The 18578-nt window shown below is 44.0% G+C and overlaps 1 protein-coding gene and 1 non-coding gene across 16 annotated transcripts in view; one reads left to right on the top strand and one right to left on the bottom strand.

Annotated features, from left to right (window-relative positions):
• clasp1a (cytoplasmic linker associated protein 1a) overlaps window positions 1–18578 on the top strand; it is a 362676-nt gene that overhangs the window by 38899 nt on the left and 305199 nt on the right. For all 15 annotated transcript variants that reach the window (XM_085986887.1, XM_085986895.1, XM_085986890.1 and 12 more), the window contains exons 3-4: window positions 17210–17288; window positions 17985–18088. In XM_085986887.1, coding sequence (XP_085843013.1) covers window positions 17210–17288; window positions 17985–18088 — 183 coding nt within the window. The remainder of the gene's footprint in view (window positions 1–17209; window positions 17289–17984; window positions 18089–18578) is intronic.
• On the bottom strand, window positions 14930–15056 carry LOC147120699 (U4atac minor spliceosomal RNA). Its single transcript, XR_015078255.1, has one exon. It is a non-coding gene; the product is annotated as a U4atac minor spliceosomal RNA (small nuclear RNA).

Here is an 18578-nt window from a genome sequence, read left to right as displayed (position 1 = left end):
CCTTCATAGCGAGAGGATTTTGAGTACAGGAGCAAGGATGTCTTGCTGCAGTTGTACAGGGCCTTGGTGAGACCGCACCTGTGTGCAGTTTTGGTCGCCTTATCTGAGGAAGGACGTTCTTGCCATGGAGGGAGTGCAGCGAAGATTCACCAGACTGATATCTGGGATGGCAGGAATGACGTATGAGGAGAGATTGGGTCGATTAGGCTTATATTCGCTAGAGTTTAGAAGAATGAGAGGGGATCTCATTGAAACTTATAAAATTCTAACAAGACTAGACAGACTAGATGCAGGAAGGCTGTTCCTGATGGCGGGGAGTCCAGACCCAGGGGTCACAGTCTAAGGATAAGGGCTAAGCCATTTAGGACGGAGATGAGGAGGAATTTCTTCACCGAGAGTTGTGAACCTATGGAATTTTCTACCACAGAAGACCAATTCATTAAATATATTCAGAAGGAGTTAGATATATTTCTTAAGGCTAAGGGGATCAAGGGATATGGGGAGAAAACAGGGACAGGGTACTGAATTTGGATGATCAGCCATGATCGCATTGAATGGCAGAGCAGGCTCGAGGGGGCAAATGGCCTACTCCTGCTCCTATCTTCTATGTTTCTATGCGAAGCGCATGTGCTGAAAACCAGCTCTTCCGATCTGTCAGAAACCCTCTTGACCGATCCTGCCTCTGCAGGGGGTAGAGTTCCGCTTTCTGCAGAACCTCCGCCCTTGGAAATCCCTTAGAAATCTTACGCCTGGTAAAAGCAGGCATAAAGCCTGCTTTTACCAGCATAAGAATTTTAAGAGTAAAAAAAAAAAATATTGTTTTTTCATTCATTTATAATTTTAAAATACTTTTTTAAAAAAGGAAAGTTTATTTTTAGCCCTGTTTTAAAAAAAAAAAAAAACTTTTTTTCAAATTATTTAATTTAATGTAATTTTAACAAATTTAAAAAATGTATTTAATGTTTTGATGTTTTTTGAGTGATCCCCATTCATACTTTTGACATGTCTAAGCTGTCAAAAGTATGAAGGGGGATTCCCTTCTTTCATTGGTTCCCCATGGCCCACGTGACCTCAGGGACGCTTGTGAACCCCCTGGGCCCTGTGCATTTCGTAGAGCGTAGATTTTTTTTCCAGACGCAGCAGCAAGCCTCCGATCGGAAAATACGGGCCAATGTTTTCTCTGTTTATAACTTCGACAATTTTGCTTGGTTACTAAATTTAAGTTAATTGAAAATAAGTATCAATTGATGTCTTCCTGTGTCTTGGACAGCTGCTGCTGTTTCAGGTGTCTTGCCAAAGCTGTCTCTTGTGTCATCCTGACGGTTAGCTTACTGCTAGCAGAGAAAGCTGACTCTATTATTGCTCCTGTTCTCCCATTGCTTTTGGTTAAGAACTTCCCTCAGTTGCTCCATTCTGTTGAACCATTTTTTATTGTCATTTAGTTTTATTTCCCCCAGGTTTGTTGGACCCTCTCCTCTGGTTTCTGATAAGATCCTGAATGTATCCGTTCCTTCCATCCCCCTTGAGATGGGTGCCTCTAAATTTACCCCATACCCTGTAATATCTCATTCCTAGTCTATTTTTTTCTCCATTCCTTGTAAATTTAATCTTTTTCACCTTCTCTTTGACAGGTCTGTGCCCATGTACCTTTGACTCTCCCATATTGTTCTCGTGCAGCTTCCCACCAAAGTTACGTTCATGACTATCTAGTTTTCCCCTCAAATCTAATTGGTGGGCCCTAAATTTTTTTCCATTTAACTCTGGTTCTCCATAGTCTGTCCTCTTTTACTCTTCCAATCTTTTGCTGATTAGTTCCACTTAACAATCATCAACTTCCTTCGTGTAACTGAGTCCTTTTAAAAGTGCAGTACTGGATCATTGCATCTTGATCTCTTTAATGGCCCTGTGAAAATACTTTCAATTCTTTCTCTCAAGTCTGACCCGTTGCAATTGCTACATGTAAACTTCAGCTGCACTTTCTTCGTTCTTTCCCCTTTGTTCTTCATCGATTAACATTTTTGGTGTCTCTATCACCTCTTACTTCAAGTGGATCTCCCACATTTGTTAAAGCTACCTACAAAAAGCTCAGTTACCCCATTCTTTGCCCCTCAAACTGTTCACTCTCTATGAAGTCCGTTAAGATTGGAGTGCCGCTCCTATAATTAGTGAGTCTCACTTCGTGCCTCTTTCACATGCTTGATTAGGAAGAAAGAGTTTACTATCATTGTACAGTATCCTGTTCCTCCCCCTCGCCTCTAGCTTCTAACCTCTGTCTCTCCACTATCTTCCTGGTCTTTCTTTTATCACCAGTACTATGGTATTGCCAGTATTTCTGAATTTCTCTCGGTGTTTGAAAGCCCCAGGAACACTGCCCTACATGCTCTTCCATCCCCACTGGATTGAGACTGAGACTTGGTGCACCGACTCCTAGTCTAATTCATTGTTTCCCAGGACCTCACACTTGGCACTCCTCGACCCCGATCTTTATTTCCTTTTACAAATCTTCCAGTTTTTAATACCCAAGCTTTATTTCACCCAATCACACGCCTGATTTTACCTTGCCCTCTCTGATACTGTTTTCAACTTTCATGGTGCCCTATATGAGGGGCCTTGGTGCTTCACATCGGCTTCTGAATAATGAAGTCCTATTTAAAATGTCTGTACAAACTGAAGTGGGGAAGTGCTGTTTCCGGTAGTGAGCTTTGTGTTTTTATGGTAATTATCCAATCCCTATAAATTACAGCTGGGAAAATTGGGTTGCCATGGGACTGGAAAGTATTAATGAATACATTGTCTGACTTTCCCTTCCTGGATTTTTTTTTTTTAAATTTGCTGATCTGTTTTTCCTCGTTTGGTGAGCTTCAGGGAAGAGTATTGCACTCGGGAGTAAGCCTCACTTAAGAGCCCCTCATAGCCTTGTTCACATTCATTTATTGTGCAGCAGATACACCGGAGTGACTGAAGGCAAGAAAATTCTTTTGCACAGCATTGGGATCGGTGTTTACAGTTTGTGCCAAGTATTGATGTGTGTGAGGCTTTATTTTGAGGAATCCTAGAAACAACGATTTTTTTTGAACAGTTGACTTGATACTTTCTGGATGCTGAAATGATATTTAACCATAGCTGTGTTTCCCACAATGTGTTCTTAATGTTATAAAGGGAATATCTCTGCTTATAATTGTCCTCTTGTCACGTGCTTTCAAACTGTTGGTGACGGACGGTGATGGGCAGCGGTCCTTGCACATTTTGTGCTTCGTAGTAAGTATGTATGAAATTTTGCCAAGCCCGTGAGCATATTCTGGGTTCCATATGATTCATGCTCCTTTTTTAATTAGTAATCTATTGTGTGTAGTCTTTAGTGAATCTTGAAGCTGTCGAAAACTGCATAACTAGAAGACACCGTGTATAAAATAAAAGCCTTCCACTGCACATTTGCTGTATAATTTTCAGCTGTTTGCGGGACAAATGCACAGTTAGAACATTTTTGGCAAGTCTCCGTTATCTGGATGACAGCATTTGCCTGTGGTCGGATGACATTTTTCTTTCTGGAGTTGTACTGTGAAATTTGTTGAGCAGTTTTGGCAGACTAGGGAAACCTATTACACTACAATCCCACAGTACTCAATGAGGCATTTTCTCTGGATGTTGGGCTAACCATGCCTCCTAATAGAATTCTCCTCTTTCCTGAAGGGAGAGAGCAGTAGCAAATCCCTGCTCCAGTAATTGGGATCCCAGGTAGAATCGCTGTTTTTTATGGAGAAAGTATGGCCCCTTGTAGCATTATTGCACTGTAATATTTTGTGTAGAGCTGTCTTTTAATATATAGTTTTGCATTCAACTGTCTGCACATTTTATTTGCGTACAGTCCTTCCTGTAACAAGAAGGACAAGGGCAGCAGGCGTATGGGAACACCACCACCTCCAAGTTCCCCTCCAAGTCTCGCACCATCCTGACTTGGAAACATATCACCGTTCCTTCATCGTCGCTGGGCCAAAATTCTGGAACACTCTCCCTAACAGCACTGTGGAGTACCTTCACCACAAGGACTGCAGTGGTTCAAGGCGGCGGCTCACCACCACCTTCTCGAGGGCAATTAGGGATGGGCAGTAAATGCTGGCCTTGCCAGCGACACCCACATCCCATGAGTGAATTTAAAAAAAACTTGCAACATAAATAAGTTATCAAAGCAACTGCTTGGTTTATCTCCGTGATGGTTATGATCTTGCTGGCAGGAAAGGATCAGAGGTTCTTTGTTGTCTGCAGTTCTTGTTTGGTAAATTGGACTTGTACCTAAAATGGGCTTAGTGTACTGATTCTGGTAGAACAAAATGAAAGTCAATAACTAGCTCCTTATATTAGTATTTTATTATAGTAGTTCATGTATTTTGTATGGTATGTACTTAAGTACTCAGTGTCTGAAGAGAGTCGTAATCACTGACCAGATCAGATATTTTAAGAAAATTGCAGTCTTTGAATCTGAACACAGGCTATTCATACAGCATAGGCTTCAGCAGAGTGTTCTGAAATGGAAGACTTTGAATTGACTGGAGTTACTTATCCTGGAACCTGCTGGGATTTGCACTATAGTTGTTCTAGAATTGCTGCACTTTGTACTTTATAGCATGCATGTGTTTTGCCCATCACCATGATAACTGTTGATGGTATCCTAGGCTAACCTACCCTCTGTCCAAAAAATTAAGCATATTGCAGCTATTTTTAAATTAATAATCCATTCTCTTGTGTTGCATTTAATACGCTTGAAATAATGGAAAAAATATAGCCATTTGCATCTTTGGTTGGAAGAGCCTGCTATGAACTGGTAATGCATTCAGTGGAACTCTGTGCCAGCTGTTGGATGAAATTGATGGAGCAGAAAATAAATAATGAGGTAGATTCACTCTATCGTCTCTACTGGTTGGATAGCGCTTCTATGACAGAATAACTGAAATGGCTGTGGTCTGCTTGGAACGTTGTCAAGCCTTGGCTAAGGCTCAAGAAAGAAAATAAGCTGTAATTCTGTTTGGAAGTAGGCATAACAGAGTAACCTTGTAGATGATAAATAGCAAATTAAAATTTACAGTGACCACTGTTTCTTGTTAATCGTACCAGACACCGCTGATTTGGGTTTTTGAAATGTTGTTTTTCCCGTTTATCCAGTTAAAATCATTGAAATTTACTTTAACATAATCCTGTCGTCATATGCTAAACATTAGGGGATTAAACATCTCCCTCCCCTTTTTTTTTGGTCGCTCTCTCTCTTTATTTCACTTTCTTTCCTCTTCTCTCAGTTAGTTAGGAGAGGCTGTTATGGTACAGTATTTTAGCACCCACAGCGGCTGTTCTTTTTCGTGCAAATGGAATCAAATAACAAAGAAAGCATTCATATCTGCAATTTGAGCCAGAAATATGAAATTAGCACTGATCTGGGGACACTCAAAATCACAGAGATAGGAAAAAATGTAATGTCACTCAGGCAACCGTCAGCAAAATGAACAAAGAACAACAGGAGTTTCTCCTGAAACTGGTAAAGAGTGGGTGACTTCAGAAGTGACGCATGCATTTCTAAAATTGATGCTATTGGAGAATAATTTCCTGAATGATTCAAGGTGGCATGCAATAGTCTCCCTGGAACTACAGAATAAATTTTGCCATCAAAATTGCAGAAGGTTTAGTGATCTCTAAAGTCAATTTGGGATGGGTCAAGAGATTGAAAAAAATGTTCATGCCTAACTTATAGGAAAATGATCGCAGAGGTTGATGAAGCGACCTCTGAAATGATAAACAAATGGCTTTTATCAACTGTGCCTGATTACTTCAAAAGTGCCGGCATTGTGATGTGTTCAGCCTCGCTGAAGCGGGACTTTTTGGGAAGCTCCTGCCATAGAATGGTGCACCTTTTGTGACGGGAAGTGCATTGGTGGGAAACCGAGCAAGGAGCCTGTGATTCTTCTCCGCACCTATTACTATGGATGGATCTGACAAGGTTCATCTGTTTATCAGTGAAAGTGTGCAGCCAAGATGTTTCGAAACTGTTCGACACTTCCCCAGAGGTATCATTTACCATTTCAGTCGGCAATCTTGGATAACTTCTATGATTTATGAGGAGTACGTTCATTCTCTGGACGTAAAATTTGGAGCCCAGGGTAGAGGCACGTTAATAATTATGGTAGCTGCCCTCATGATATTCATGGTGACATTTCCGGCCAAAACTAATGTGCAACTTGTCTATCTTCAAGAGAATACCACTTTTTTCAGCTTGCGCTATGGACACTGGAGTTATTGAACTTTTCAAGGGTCACTATTGGAAGTTTTGGCTAGAAAAAGATTAACTGTTTACGAAGCCAACACTGAATTCTCGCTCACTTTGCTTGATGCCATGAATCTTGTTGCTAGAAGTTGGGATATTGTGACGCAGCAGTATGGTCCATAAAGATGAGAATGTGGTGGAGCTCGGAGAAATTGAAGCTGACCCCGAGCGGCAGAGCATTGGGGAGCAACTTCAGCAATCGGGACTCGACCCTGCGGATGGACCTCAGCCTGACTCTGTCGCAGTTGATGTTTGTTTGATCACCCGAATCTCCATCGAAGCTTTGCGCCAACCCAAGCCGGAATTAAATCATGAAATTAGCGAGGAGAGCGTGAATTTTGGCGATGGTGATATTGCTCCTGATTCTTCTACTCCAGCAGCTTGTCTCAAGAGGTTCTGACATTTGATGATATATGCATTGCTCAACTAGCAACTTGTGTGACTCAAAAATGTTGGCTGGTCTTGCAAAAAATAATCGTGAGAGATTCAACTTCAAAGATAAAACAGTCCAGAATAACTGATTTAAAAAAAAAAAAAAAAAGTAACCCTTATTAAAGTAAAATATTCTATTTTTATAAATGTTTTTCCTTGAAATTGTAAATGCCTTCAAAACAGTCTGGAAGTGCTTGCAAGTGATTAACAATAGAGTAACAACTTTTCATTATTGTACATATAATTTTGTCCGGTATAACTTTAAGCAGACTCTACTGTATTTTCTTCCTCCGCAAAGTCTGACTTATTATTTGATACAAACAATCGCAGTCCAGCTAAATTGGTTAGATTAGAGAAACTATGTGCAGTGTGTTAAGCGTTGCTGTTGTAGATAATGGAAGAAATATGTTGACATCGCCAAGCCATTCATTATGATATCCTATTGTTACGTGTCTTTTGTGTTTGGAAATAGATAAAATGTTTAAAAGCACTTTATTTTTAAGCACATTTGCTATATTGAGGTGCTACTGACGGTAGATTTAAGGTAACTATGATGCTGCCTTGAACACCACCAGAAGAGGTAGTGACCAACTGCATGACCACTGAATATGGAGTCTGCTTGTTTTGTCACTAGTAGGGTAAGTTATTTAGTCCATCGGTCGACCAGTGAAGCAGCCTTGTACTTGCTGTACTGTATACTGTGTGCCGCTTTCCTAGCTGCTGTAGATGGGGCAATTTCTACAGTGCAGTACATGGGACTTTTTCAGAATGGCTTCTTGAAGTTAGTCACAAGTAGATTGTGACTTCGCAGATGCTAGAAAGTGTTTGCTTTTAATACGTATTTGTGTAAAGCTTGCCAAAGATGCTTTGTTTGCAAGACGGAGGTTGATAGATGTTTGTTGGGTAAGGGTATCGAGGGTAGAGAATGGCCATGATCTAATTGAATGGCGGAACAGGCTCGAGGGGCTGAATCAGGAAGCACTTTTACATACACAGGATAGTGGAAATCTGGCACTTTCTCTCCCCAAAGGCTGTGGATGCTAGGACAATTGCAATTTCCAAGAATCTGATTGGTAGATTTCCATTAGATAAGGGTATCAAGGGAAAGTGACCAAAGAAGGGCAAATCGAGTTGAGGTACTGATCAGCCATAGTCTAACTGAATGGCCGACTCCCTGTTCCTAAAAGATTTTCGACAACAGTGACCTGGGCTACCATCCTGCAGGCGTTTGATGTATGCACTGACTTGGCAACAGTGAAACAAATAAAAGGATATTTAACTATCTTTGATTTTAGTAAGCATTTTCTGTATTTTTCAGCAAACTGGCAAATGTTCCTACTAATGTTTAAACACAATGTCTACATGCTTCTTTATCGGCAACTCTTCACTGTGTTGAAATGAAGCCTCATTCTTTCCTACAACTCAAAACTGTAAAGCGTCTTGCTTCCCTCAATCTTCCCTTCCTCTTTCAATCTACAACAACTTACATTTGCATTTATATATATATATTTTTTATTCGTTTATGGGATCAGGGCGTCGCTGGCAATGCCAGCATTATTGCCCATCCCTAATTGCCCTCGGTGGTGGTGAGTCGCCTTCCTGAACCGTTTTAGTGCATGTGGTGAAGGTACTCCCACAGTGCTGTTAGGTAGGGAGTTCCAGGATTTTGACCCAGTGATGAAGGATCGGCGATATACTGCTACGCCAGGATGGTGTGTAACTTGGAGGTGGTGGTGTTCCCATGCGCCTGCTGCCCTTGTCCTTCTAGGTGGAAGAGGTCGTGGGTTTGGTTGGTGCTGCCGAAGAAGCCTTGGTGAGTTGCTGCAGTGCATCTTGTAGATGGCACACACTGCAGCCATGGTACGCCGGTGGTGGATGGAGTGAATGTTTAAGGTGGTGAATGTTTAAGGTGATGGATGGGGTGCCAATCAAGCGGGCTACTTTGTCCTGGATGGTGTCGAGCTTCGAGTGTTGTTGGAGCTGCACTCATCCAGGCAAGAGGAGAGTATTCCATCACACTCCTCACTTGTGCCTTGTAGATGTTGGAAAGCCTTTGGGGAGTCGGGAGGTGAGACATCCTCCTCAGAATACCTAGCCTCTGACCTGCTCTTGTTGGCAGTGTGTTTTTGTGGCTGGTCCAGTTAAGTTTCTGGTCAATGGTGACTCCCCAGGATTTTGATGGCGATTCGGTGATGGTAATGCCGTTGAATGTCATGGGGTGGTGGTTATAGTCTCACTTGCTGGAGATAGTCATTGCCTGGCACTTGTGTGGCACGAATGTTACCTGCCACTTATCAGCCCAAGCCTGAACATCTTCCAGGTCTTGTTGCATGTGGGCATGGACTGCTTCATTATTTGAGGAGTTGTGAATGGCACTGAACACTGTGCAGTCATCAGCGAACATCCCCACTTCTGACCTTATGTTAGAGGGGAGTTCATTGATGAAGCAGCTGAAGATGGTTGGGCCTAGGACACTGCCCTGAGGAATTCCTGCAGCGATGTCCTGGGCCTGTGATGATTGACCTTCAACCACCACAACCATCTTACTTTGTGCTAGTTTTGACTCCAGCCAGTGGAGCGTTTTCCCCCCCGATTCCCATTGACTTCAATTTTACTAGGGCTCCCTGATGCCACACTCGGTTAAATGCTGCCTTGATGTCAAGGGCAGTCACTCTCACCTCACCTCTGGAATTCAGCTCCTTTCTCCATGTTTGGACCAAGGCTGTAATGGTCTTGGTGGAACCCAAACTGGGCATCAGTGAGCAGGTTATTGGTGAGTAAGTGCCGCTTGATCGGACTGTTGATGACGCCTTCCATCTCTGCTGATGATTGAGAGTAGACTGATGGGGTGGTAATTGGTCAGATTGGATTTGTCCTGCTTTTTGTGGACAGGACATACCTGGGTAGTTTTCCACATTGTCTGATAGATGCCAGTGTTGTAGCTGTACTGGAACAACTTAGCTAGAGGCACAGCTAGTTCTGGAGCACAAGTCTTCAGCACGATAGCTGTGATGTTGTCGGGGCCCATAGCCTTTGCTGTATCCAGTGTGCTCAGCCGTTTCTTGATATCACGTGGAATGAATCGAATTGGCTGAAGACTGGCTTCTGTGATGGTGGGGACCTCGGGAGCAGGCCAGTATGGATCATCCACTCGGCAGTTCTGGCTGAAGATGGTTGCAAACGCTTCAGCCTTGTCTTTTGTACTCACGTGCTGGGTTCCGCCATCATTGAGAATGGGGATGTTTCTGGAGCCTCCTCCTCCCGATAGTTTAATGGTCCACCACCATTCACAACTGGATGTGGCGGGACTGCTGAGCTTTGATCTGATCTGTTGATTGTAGGATCGCTTAGCCCTGTCTATAGCATGCTTCAGCTTTTTAGCATGTATGTAGCCCTGTGTTGCAGCTTCCCCAGGTTGGCACTTCATTTTTAGGTACGCCTGGTGCTGCTTCTGTTATGCTCTTCTACACTCCTTATTGAACCAGGGTTGGTCCACTGGCTTGATGGTAATGGTAGAGTGAGGGATATGCCGGGCCATGAAGTTAAGAGATTGCGGGTGGAATACAATTCTGCTGCTGATGGCCCACAGTACCTCATGGATGGCCAGTTTTGAACTGCTAGATCTGTTCTGAATCTATCCCATTTAGCACGGTGGTAGTGTCACACAACATGATGGAGGGTGTCCTCCGTGTGAAGAAGAGACTTTGTCTCCACAATGACTGTGTGGTGATCACTGTCATGGACAGATGCATCTGTGATAAGTAGATTGGTGAGGACGAGGTCAAGTAGGTTTTTCCCTTGTGTTGGTTCTCTCTCCACCTGTCGCAGGCCCATATTGGCAGCTTTGTCTTTCAGAGCTCGGTCAGTAGTGGTGCTACCGAGCCACTCTTGGTGATGGACATTGGACATTGAAGTCCCCCACCCAGAGTACATTCTGTGCCCTTGCTACACTCAGTGCTTCTTCCAAGTGGTGTTCAACATGGCGGAGTACTGATTCATCAGCTGAGGGAGGACGGTAGGTGGCAGGTGGTTTCCTTGCCCATGCTTGACCTGAAGCCATGAGACATCATGGTGTCCAGAATCAATGTTGAGGACTCCAAGGGCCACTCCTTCCTGACTGTATACCACTGTGGCGGGTCTATCCTGCCGGTGGGACATGACATACCCAGGGATGGTGATGGAGGGGTTTGGGACATTAGCTGAAAGGTATGATTCTGTGAGTATGACTATGTCGGGCTGTTGCTTGACTAGTCTGTGGGACAGCGCTCCCAATTGTGGCACAAGTCCCCAGATGTTGGTGAGGAGGACTTTGCAGGGTCAACTGGGTTGGGTGTGCCGTTGCCGTGTCTGTAGCCGGTGCCGAGATCGATGTATAGTTTCATTCTTCTTGTGTTTCATAGTGGTTTGTTACAACTGAGTTGCTTGTTGGGTGGTTAAGAGTCAACCACTTTAAAATAAATAAATAAAATTAAAAAAAAATTTTTTATTCATTGATGGGATGTGGGCGTCACTGGCTAGGCCAGCATTTAGTGCCCATCCCTAATTGCCCTTGAGAAGATGGTGGTGAGCCGCCGCCTTGAACCGCTGCAGTCCATATGGTGTAGGTACACCCACAATGCTGTTAGGAAGGGAGTTCCAGGATTTTGGCCCAGCGACAGTGAAGGAACGGCGATACAGGTCCAAGTCAGGATGGTGTGTGGCTTGGAGGGGAACTTGTAGGTGGTGATGTTCCCATGTGCCTGCTGCCCTTGTCCTTCTAAGTGGTAGAGGTCGCGGGTTTGGAAGGTGCTGTTGAAGGAGCTTTGGCGAGTTGCTGCAGTGCATCTTGTAGATGGTACACACTGCAGCCACAGTGCGCCGGTGGTGGAGGGAGTGAATGTTGAAGGTAGTGGATGGAGTGCCAATCAAGCGGGCTGCTTTATCCTGAATGGTGTCGAGCTTCTTGAGTGTTGTGGGAGCTGCACTCATCCAGGCAAGTGGAGAGTATTCCATCACACTCCTGACTTGTGCCTTGTAGATGGTGGAAAGGCTTTGGGGAGTCAGGAGGTGAGACACTTGCCGCAGAATTCCCAGCCTCTGGGCTGCTCTTGTAGCCACAGTATTTATATGGCTGGTCCAGTTCAGTTTCTGATCAATGGTAACCCCCAGGATGTTGATAGTGGGGGATTCAGCGATGGTAATGCCATTGAATGTCAAGGGGAGATGGTTAGAGTCTCGCTTGTTGGAGATGGTCATTGCCTGGCACTTGTGTGGTGCGAATGTTACTTGCCACTTGTCAGCCCAAGTCTGAATGTTGTCCAGGTCTTGCTGCATATGGACACGGACTGCGTCAGTATCTGACGAGTCTCGAATGGTGCTGAACACTGTGCAATCATCAGCGAACGTCCCCACTTCTGACCTTATGATGGAGGGAAGGTCATTGATGAAACAGCTGAAGATGGTTGGGCCTAGGACACTGCCCTGAGGAACTCCTGCAATGATGTCATGTGATTTGAGATGAATGACCTCCAACAACCACAGCCATCTTCCTTTGTGCTCGGTATGATTCCAACCAATGGAGAGTTTCCCCCTTGATTCCCATTGACTTCAGTTTTGCTAGGGCTCCTCGATGCCACACTCGATCAAATGCTGCCTTGATGTCAAGGGCAGTCACTCTCACCTCACCTCTCGAGTTCAGCTCTTTTGTCCATGTTTGGACCAAGGCTGTAATGAGGTCAGGAGCTGAGTGGCCCTGGCAGAACACAAACTGGGTGTCAGTTAGCAGGTTATTGCTGAGTAAGTGCCGCTTGATAGCGCTGTCGACGACACCTTCCATCACTTTGCTGATGATTGAGAGTAGACTGATGGGACGGTAATTGGCCGGGTCGGATTTGTCCTGCTTTTTGTAGCCCGGACATACTTGGGCAATTTTCCACATTGCCGGGTAGATGCCAGTGTTGTAGCTGCACTGGAACAGCTTGGCTAGGGGCGCAGCTAGTTCTGGAGCACAAGTCTTCAGTACTATTGCCGGAATGTTGTCAGGGCCCATAGCCTTTGCAGTATCCAGTGTCTTCAGCCGTTTGCTGTGGGTGAGGAGTCACATATAGGCCAGACCAGGTAAGGACGGCAGATTTTCTTCCTAAAGGACATTCGTGAACCAGATGGGTTTTTACGACAATCTGATAGTTTCATGGTCACCGTTACTGATGCTAACCTTTTATTCCAGAATTCCCCAGTTGCTGTGGTGGGATTTGAACTCGCGTCTCTGGATCATTTCCAGGCTTGACATACCAGTGACATTACCACAATGCTGCCATTCCCAACAGTTGTTTTTCGGACGGGAGGAAGGTATACAGTGGTGTTCCCCAGGGGTTGGTTCTTGGGCCACTGCTTTTCTTGATGTATGTTAATGACTGTGGATGTATAGGGCACAATTTCAAAAATTGCAGATGGCACAAAACTTGGAAGTATAGTGAACAGTGTGGAGGCGAGTGATCGACTTCAAGAAGACATGGAAAGGGCTGATACGTGGCCGATGAAATGTAACGCAGACAAGTGTGAAGTGATGCATTTTGGTAGGAAGAATGGGGAGAGGACATATAAACTAAATGGTACAATCCTGAAGGGGGTGCAGGAAAAGAGAGACATGGTGGGTATGTGTGCACAAATCGTTGAAGATGGCAGGGCAGGTTGAGGAAGCAGTTAAAAAAGCTTACGGGATCCTGGGCTTCATAAATAGAGGTATAGAGTACAAAAGTGAGGTAACACTGGTTCGGCCCCAACTGGAGTACTGTGTCCTATTCTGGGCACCATACTTTAGGAAGGATGTGAAGGCCTTGAAGCGGGTGCTGAAAAGATTTACGAGAATGATTCCAGGAATGAGGGACTTCAGTTAGGTTGATCGTCTGGAGAAGTCGTTCTTCTTGGAGCAGAGAAGATTGAGAGGAGATTTGATAGAGATGTTCAAAATCACGAGTCTGGACAGTGTAGATAGAGAAACTGTTCCCATTTGCAGAAGGGTCAAGAACCAGAGGACACAAATTTAAGGTGTTTGGCAAAAGAACCAAAGGTGATTTGGACAGGTTGGGTGATTGGGCAGAAGCATGGCAGATGCAATATAACGTGGATAAATGCAAGGTTATCCACTTTGGTGGCAAAAACAGGAAGGCAGATTATTATCTGAATGGCAATAGATTGGGAGAAGGGGAAGTGCAACGAGACCTGGGTGTCCTTGTGCACCAGTCGCTGAAGGTAACCATGTAGGTGCAGCAGGCGGTTAAGAAGGCAAATGGTATGTTGGCCTTCGTAGCGAGAGGGTTTGAGTACAGGAACAAGGATGTCTTGCTGCAGTTGTACAGGGCCTTGGTGAGACCACACCTTGAGTATTGTGTGCAGTTTTGGTCGCCTTATCTGAGGAAGGATGTTCTTGCCATGGAAGGAATTCAGCGAAGATTCACCAGGCTGATACCTGGGATGGCAGGAATGACGTCTAAGGAGAGATTGGGTCGATTGGGCTTGTACTCGCTGGAGTGTAGAAGAATGAGAGGGGATCTCTATTGAAACTTAAAATTCTGACAGGACTGGACAAACTAGATGCAGGAAGGATGTTCCCGATGGTCGGGGAGTCCAGAACCAGGGGACACAGTCTAAGGATAAAGGGTAGGCCATTTAGGACAGAAATGAGGAGTAATTTCTTCACCCAGAGAGTGTTGAACCTGTGGAATTCTCTACCACAGAAGGCAGTAGAGGCCAATTCATTAAATATATTCGCGAAGGAGTTGGATATATTTCTTAAGGCTAAAGGGATCAAGTGGTATGGGGAGAAAGCAGGGACCGGGTACTGAATTTGGATGATCAGCCATGATCGCATTGAATGGCGGAGCAGGCTTGAGGGGCCGAATGGCCTACTCCTATCTTTCTATGTGATGTAAGAAACTTTTGTACACAGCAAGTGGTTAAGATCTGGAATGCACTGCCTGAAAGGGAGTGGTTGCAGATTTAATCATGGCTTTCAAAAGGGACGATATGTATCTGAAGGAAAAAAAATTGCAGGGCTATGGGAAAAGGGTGGGGGAAGTGGCACTAGCTGAAGTGCTCTTGCAGCTGGCCCAGCTTGACAGACCAAATGGCCTTGTGCACTGAAACCATTCAATAAAACTTCCATTTTAATTTGTCTTTAGAATTCATTCATTCAACTTAAATGAATCAAAGGGTTCCAAAAATTGCACCATATCCTAGACATTAGCCCAGGTGATGCGAAAGTGTTGTAATGGTGTTAGCAGTGCTGTTCTCACCAGACGTTCATTGAACAGCCTCGCAACCCCAAGATAAGGACAGTTGGTGGGAATTGGCTGTATAAGGAGAGTAGGCTAAACAGTAACACTTTTCACTTGGGGTGAGCATTTTTCTATTTTTCCTTGCATTGTCTTTAGATTTTTAACCATATTTCTTAATTGCAATATAATCAGTTTAATGCTGATTAAATTTCAGTAAAGGTATTTTCTTGATTGTTACAGTAGTAATTTTAATTACCCATAATGCTTTGCACTGCCACCAGCTGCTGCTAAAAAGGAATTGCAATATATTTGAGGTTAGTAATTATTGCAGTGCAACGCATCCAAATATTAAAAATCTTGTCTTTGTCTTGAACATGTACAATTTGTTATGAAGCTATGGTATTTCTGGTTGGCCTGTGATGCCCTATAGGTAGCGGATTAATCATATCTTGATCCATCCTAACAATATGCCGTAGATCAATCAGAACATTGGGGGAAAACAATGAATTTTTCACCTGCTGTAGCACTTCCCCTGTTTCCCTCTCCAATAATCGGTGAACTTTTTTTTCTCCCCCTCTTCCTTGCTCTACTCATCTCTTTTTCCACCCCCCCGCCCCCCTTCTTCTTAGGCAGTCCCTCGGAACCGAGGATGACTTGCTTCCACATTAAAAACGAGTTCTCAGGTGACTGATGAGTCCAATGCGGACCTACAGTCTCTGTCACAGGTGGGGCAGACGGTGGTTGAAGGGGCGGCTGGGCGGGGTGCTTGGGTTGACGTGCGCTCCTTCCGCTGTTTGCGCTTGGGTTCCGCTTGCTCCCGGCGAAGAGACTCGAGGTGTTCGGCGCCTTCCCGGATGCTTCTGCTCCACTTTGTGCGGTCTTGGGCCAGGGATTCCCAGGTGTCAGTGGGGATGTTGCACCTTTTTGAAGGAGGCTTTGAGGGTGTCCTTGAAGCGTTTCCTCTGGCCACCTGGGGCTGTCTCGCTGTGCCGGAGCTCCGAGTAGAGCGCTTGCTTTGGGAGTCTCGTATTGGGCATGCGGACAATGTGACCCGTCCGTCAAAGCCCCCAAGAGACACGCACACACACTATAATGTTTGGAAAAATATGCCCGACGGTATCGTTGGGGAGTAGGGTACCGGAGGGATAAGCTTTCATTTAGGGTGTTATGATGCTTCTCGTCCTTGACAGTTTCTTCTTTTCCTCCCTGGGCCAGCCAGTGCCTCGCCTGAGTCAGAAGGTTGTGGGTTCAAGTCCCACTCCAGAGACTTGAGCACAAAAAATCTCTAGGCTGACACACCAGTGCAGTGCTGAGGGAGTGCTGCACTGTTGGAGGTGCCGTTTTTCGGATGAGGCGTTAAAACCGAGGCCCCGTCTGCTCTCTCAGGTGGGCGTAAAAGATCCCAGGGCACTATTTTGAAGAAGAGCAGTGGAGTTTGAAGAAGGGTTCGACCCGAAACGTCAACTCAAATTTCTGTCCACTCATGTTGCCTGACCTGAGTTTTTCCAGCATTTTCTGTTGTTATTTTGAGTTATCCCTGGTGTCCGGCCAATATTTATCCCTCAATCAACATCACTAAAAAACATTATCTGGTCATTATCACATTGCTGTTTGTGGGAGCTTGCTGTGCGCAAAATTGGCTGCTGTGTTTTCTACATTACAACAGTGACTACACTTCAAAAAGTACTTCATTGGCTGTAAAGCGCGTTGGTGCGTCCGGTGGTCATGAAAAGTGCTATATAAATGCAGTCTTTCTTTTCAATGGAGGATATATTTGAATTTGCTGTGTGTGAATTATGAACCCAAACCTGCTTCTTGCTGCTCAGTACAACATCAGTGTGTTGGGGCCACCATTCCATTGTGGCATGTTGTTTGTCGGTTCTTTTATGATTTAAAAAAAAAACTTGATGGTCCTGTAATGACTTTTTCTGGTCAGTGCATAACTTTGTTTTGTCATGCTAGTTTTCCTATCCCCTCACCCCTCCATTATAAGTGAATTCACACTTGGATACTTTTAGGGTTGTGGTAGTCTTTGACAGGCTTTGGTCACCCCCTCCTAATCTCTTCCTTCCTGGTTTAGTGCCTGTTTTCAGTACTCCTAGTTTGAAGCACCTGGTGATGTTCCTTAAATGTTGACGTCCTTTCATTTGTGCTGCTTATAATCCTATGTTTAGAAGCTTTAATAGTACATTAATTTCATAATTTGCTTTTGCAGGTTGCTTTGTTTGGTATAGAAATTTTATCAACCCTCATTTCACGTCTTCAGGATCACTTTAAAACGTACATTGGTACAGGTATGTTACTTTTATTTTCGGTTAATTTCAGTTGTTTGTGAATTGGGGAAAGAAACTTTTGAGTATTGTCGCTGCTTATCAAGATTATTTTGGTTTGTTGTGTCTTTCGGATAATTCTGCCCTTTTGGGTGGACTTAAAAGATCCCACGGCGCTATTTAAAGAAGGTGTTCTCCCTGGTGTTCTGGCCAACAATTATCCCTCATCCAACATCACTGATAAGCAGATTATATGGACGTTGTCTCATTAATGTTTGTGGGAGCTTGCTGAGTGCAAATTGACTACTGCGTTTCCTACATTACAACAGTGACTACACTTCAAAAGTACTTCATTGGCTGTAAAGTGCTTTGGGACGTCCTGAGGTTGTGAAAGACGCTATAGAAATGCAAGTCTGTCTTTCTTTGCAGTGTGAGTGATCGTTTGTACGTGTTTCTTAGTATGAATGCACTTTGTAATATGGTGATAAGGGATGGATTGTGGTTATCAGTAAGATTTTCAGCAAACAATGAAAATACTTGTATAGTGTGTAGAATTGACCAGTTGTTTCGCGCTGAATAGGAGGCAGAAACGCCTGCCTGTAACTTCAACATAAAATAAACACCTCCACCTGGCCTGTGATTTTTTTTTGGTAATCTGTATGTATGTGTTTTCATTATTTCAATTCTGAAAAATTATGTATTTTTTACAATTTTCTGCAGTCTTACCCAGTCTAATAGACAGACTAGGGGATGCCAAGGATCAAGTGCGAGAACAAGATCAGAGTCTCCTGATAAAGATTATGGAGCTGTCTGCTACTCCACAGGTACATGATTAAGAACAGGAAACCTGATTTTTTTCCCCCTGCAGTAACACATTGCTGCCATATTTGTGATAGCTATTGCCAGAGAGTAATTAAAAAAAAACAACTAACGGGACCTGCCAATATTGGATTTATTTCATATTTGATACATTTGTTATTTAAAATTAAGGGAATTAAGTGATTCTAATTGGATAGACCAATAATTGTATAGGAAACAATAGCAAAATACTGCGGATGCTGGAAATCTGAAATAACAACAGAAAATGCTGGAAATACTCAGCAGGTCAGGCAGCATCCGTGGAGAGAGAAACAGAGTTAACGTTAACTCTGTTTCTCTCTCCACGGATGCTGCCTGGCCTACTGAGTATTTCCAGCATTTTCAGTTGTATAGGGAAGTTTTCTTTTAGCAGAGATGCATTGAAGAAAACCATCCTGTTGGCTGGGGTGGGTAAATTACCGTGCTCGAAATGGATAGAACATGTTTTGGGTGTTT

Source organism: Somniosus microcephalus, chromosome 4 (genome assembly GCF_052327205.1).
Source record: "Somniosus microcephalus isolate GS21.2 chromosome 4, FLI_Smic_1.0, whole genome shotgun sequence".
Lineage (NCBI taxonomy): Eukaryota > Metazoa > Chordata > Chondrichthyes > Squaliformes > Somniosidae > Somniosus > Somniosus microcephalus.
Note: the sequence above shows the minus strand (reverse complement) of the source record. Positions and strands in the feature narration are given on the sequence as shown.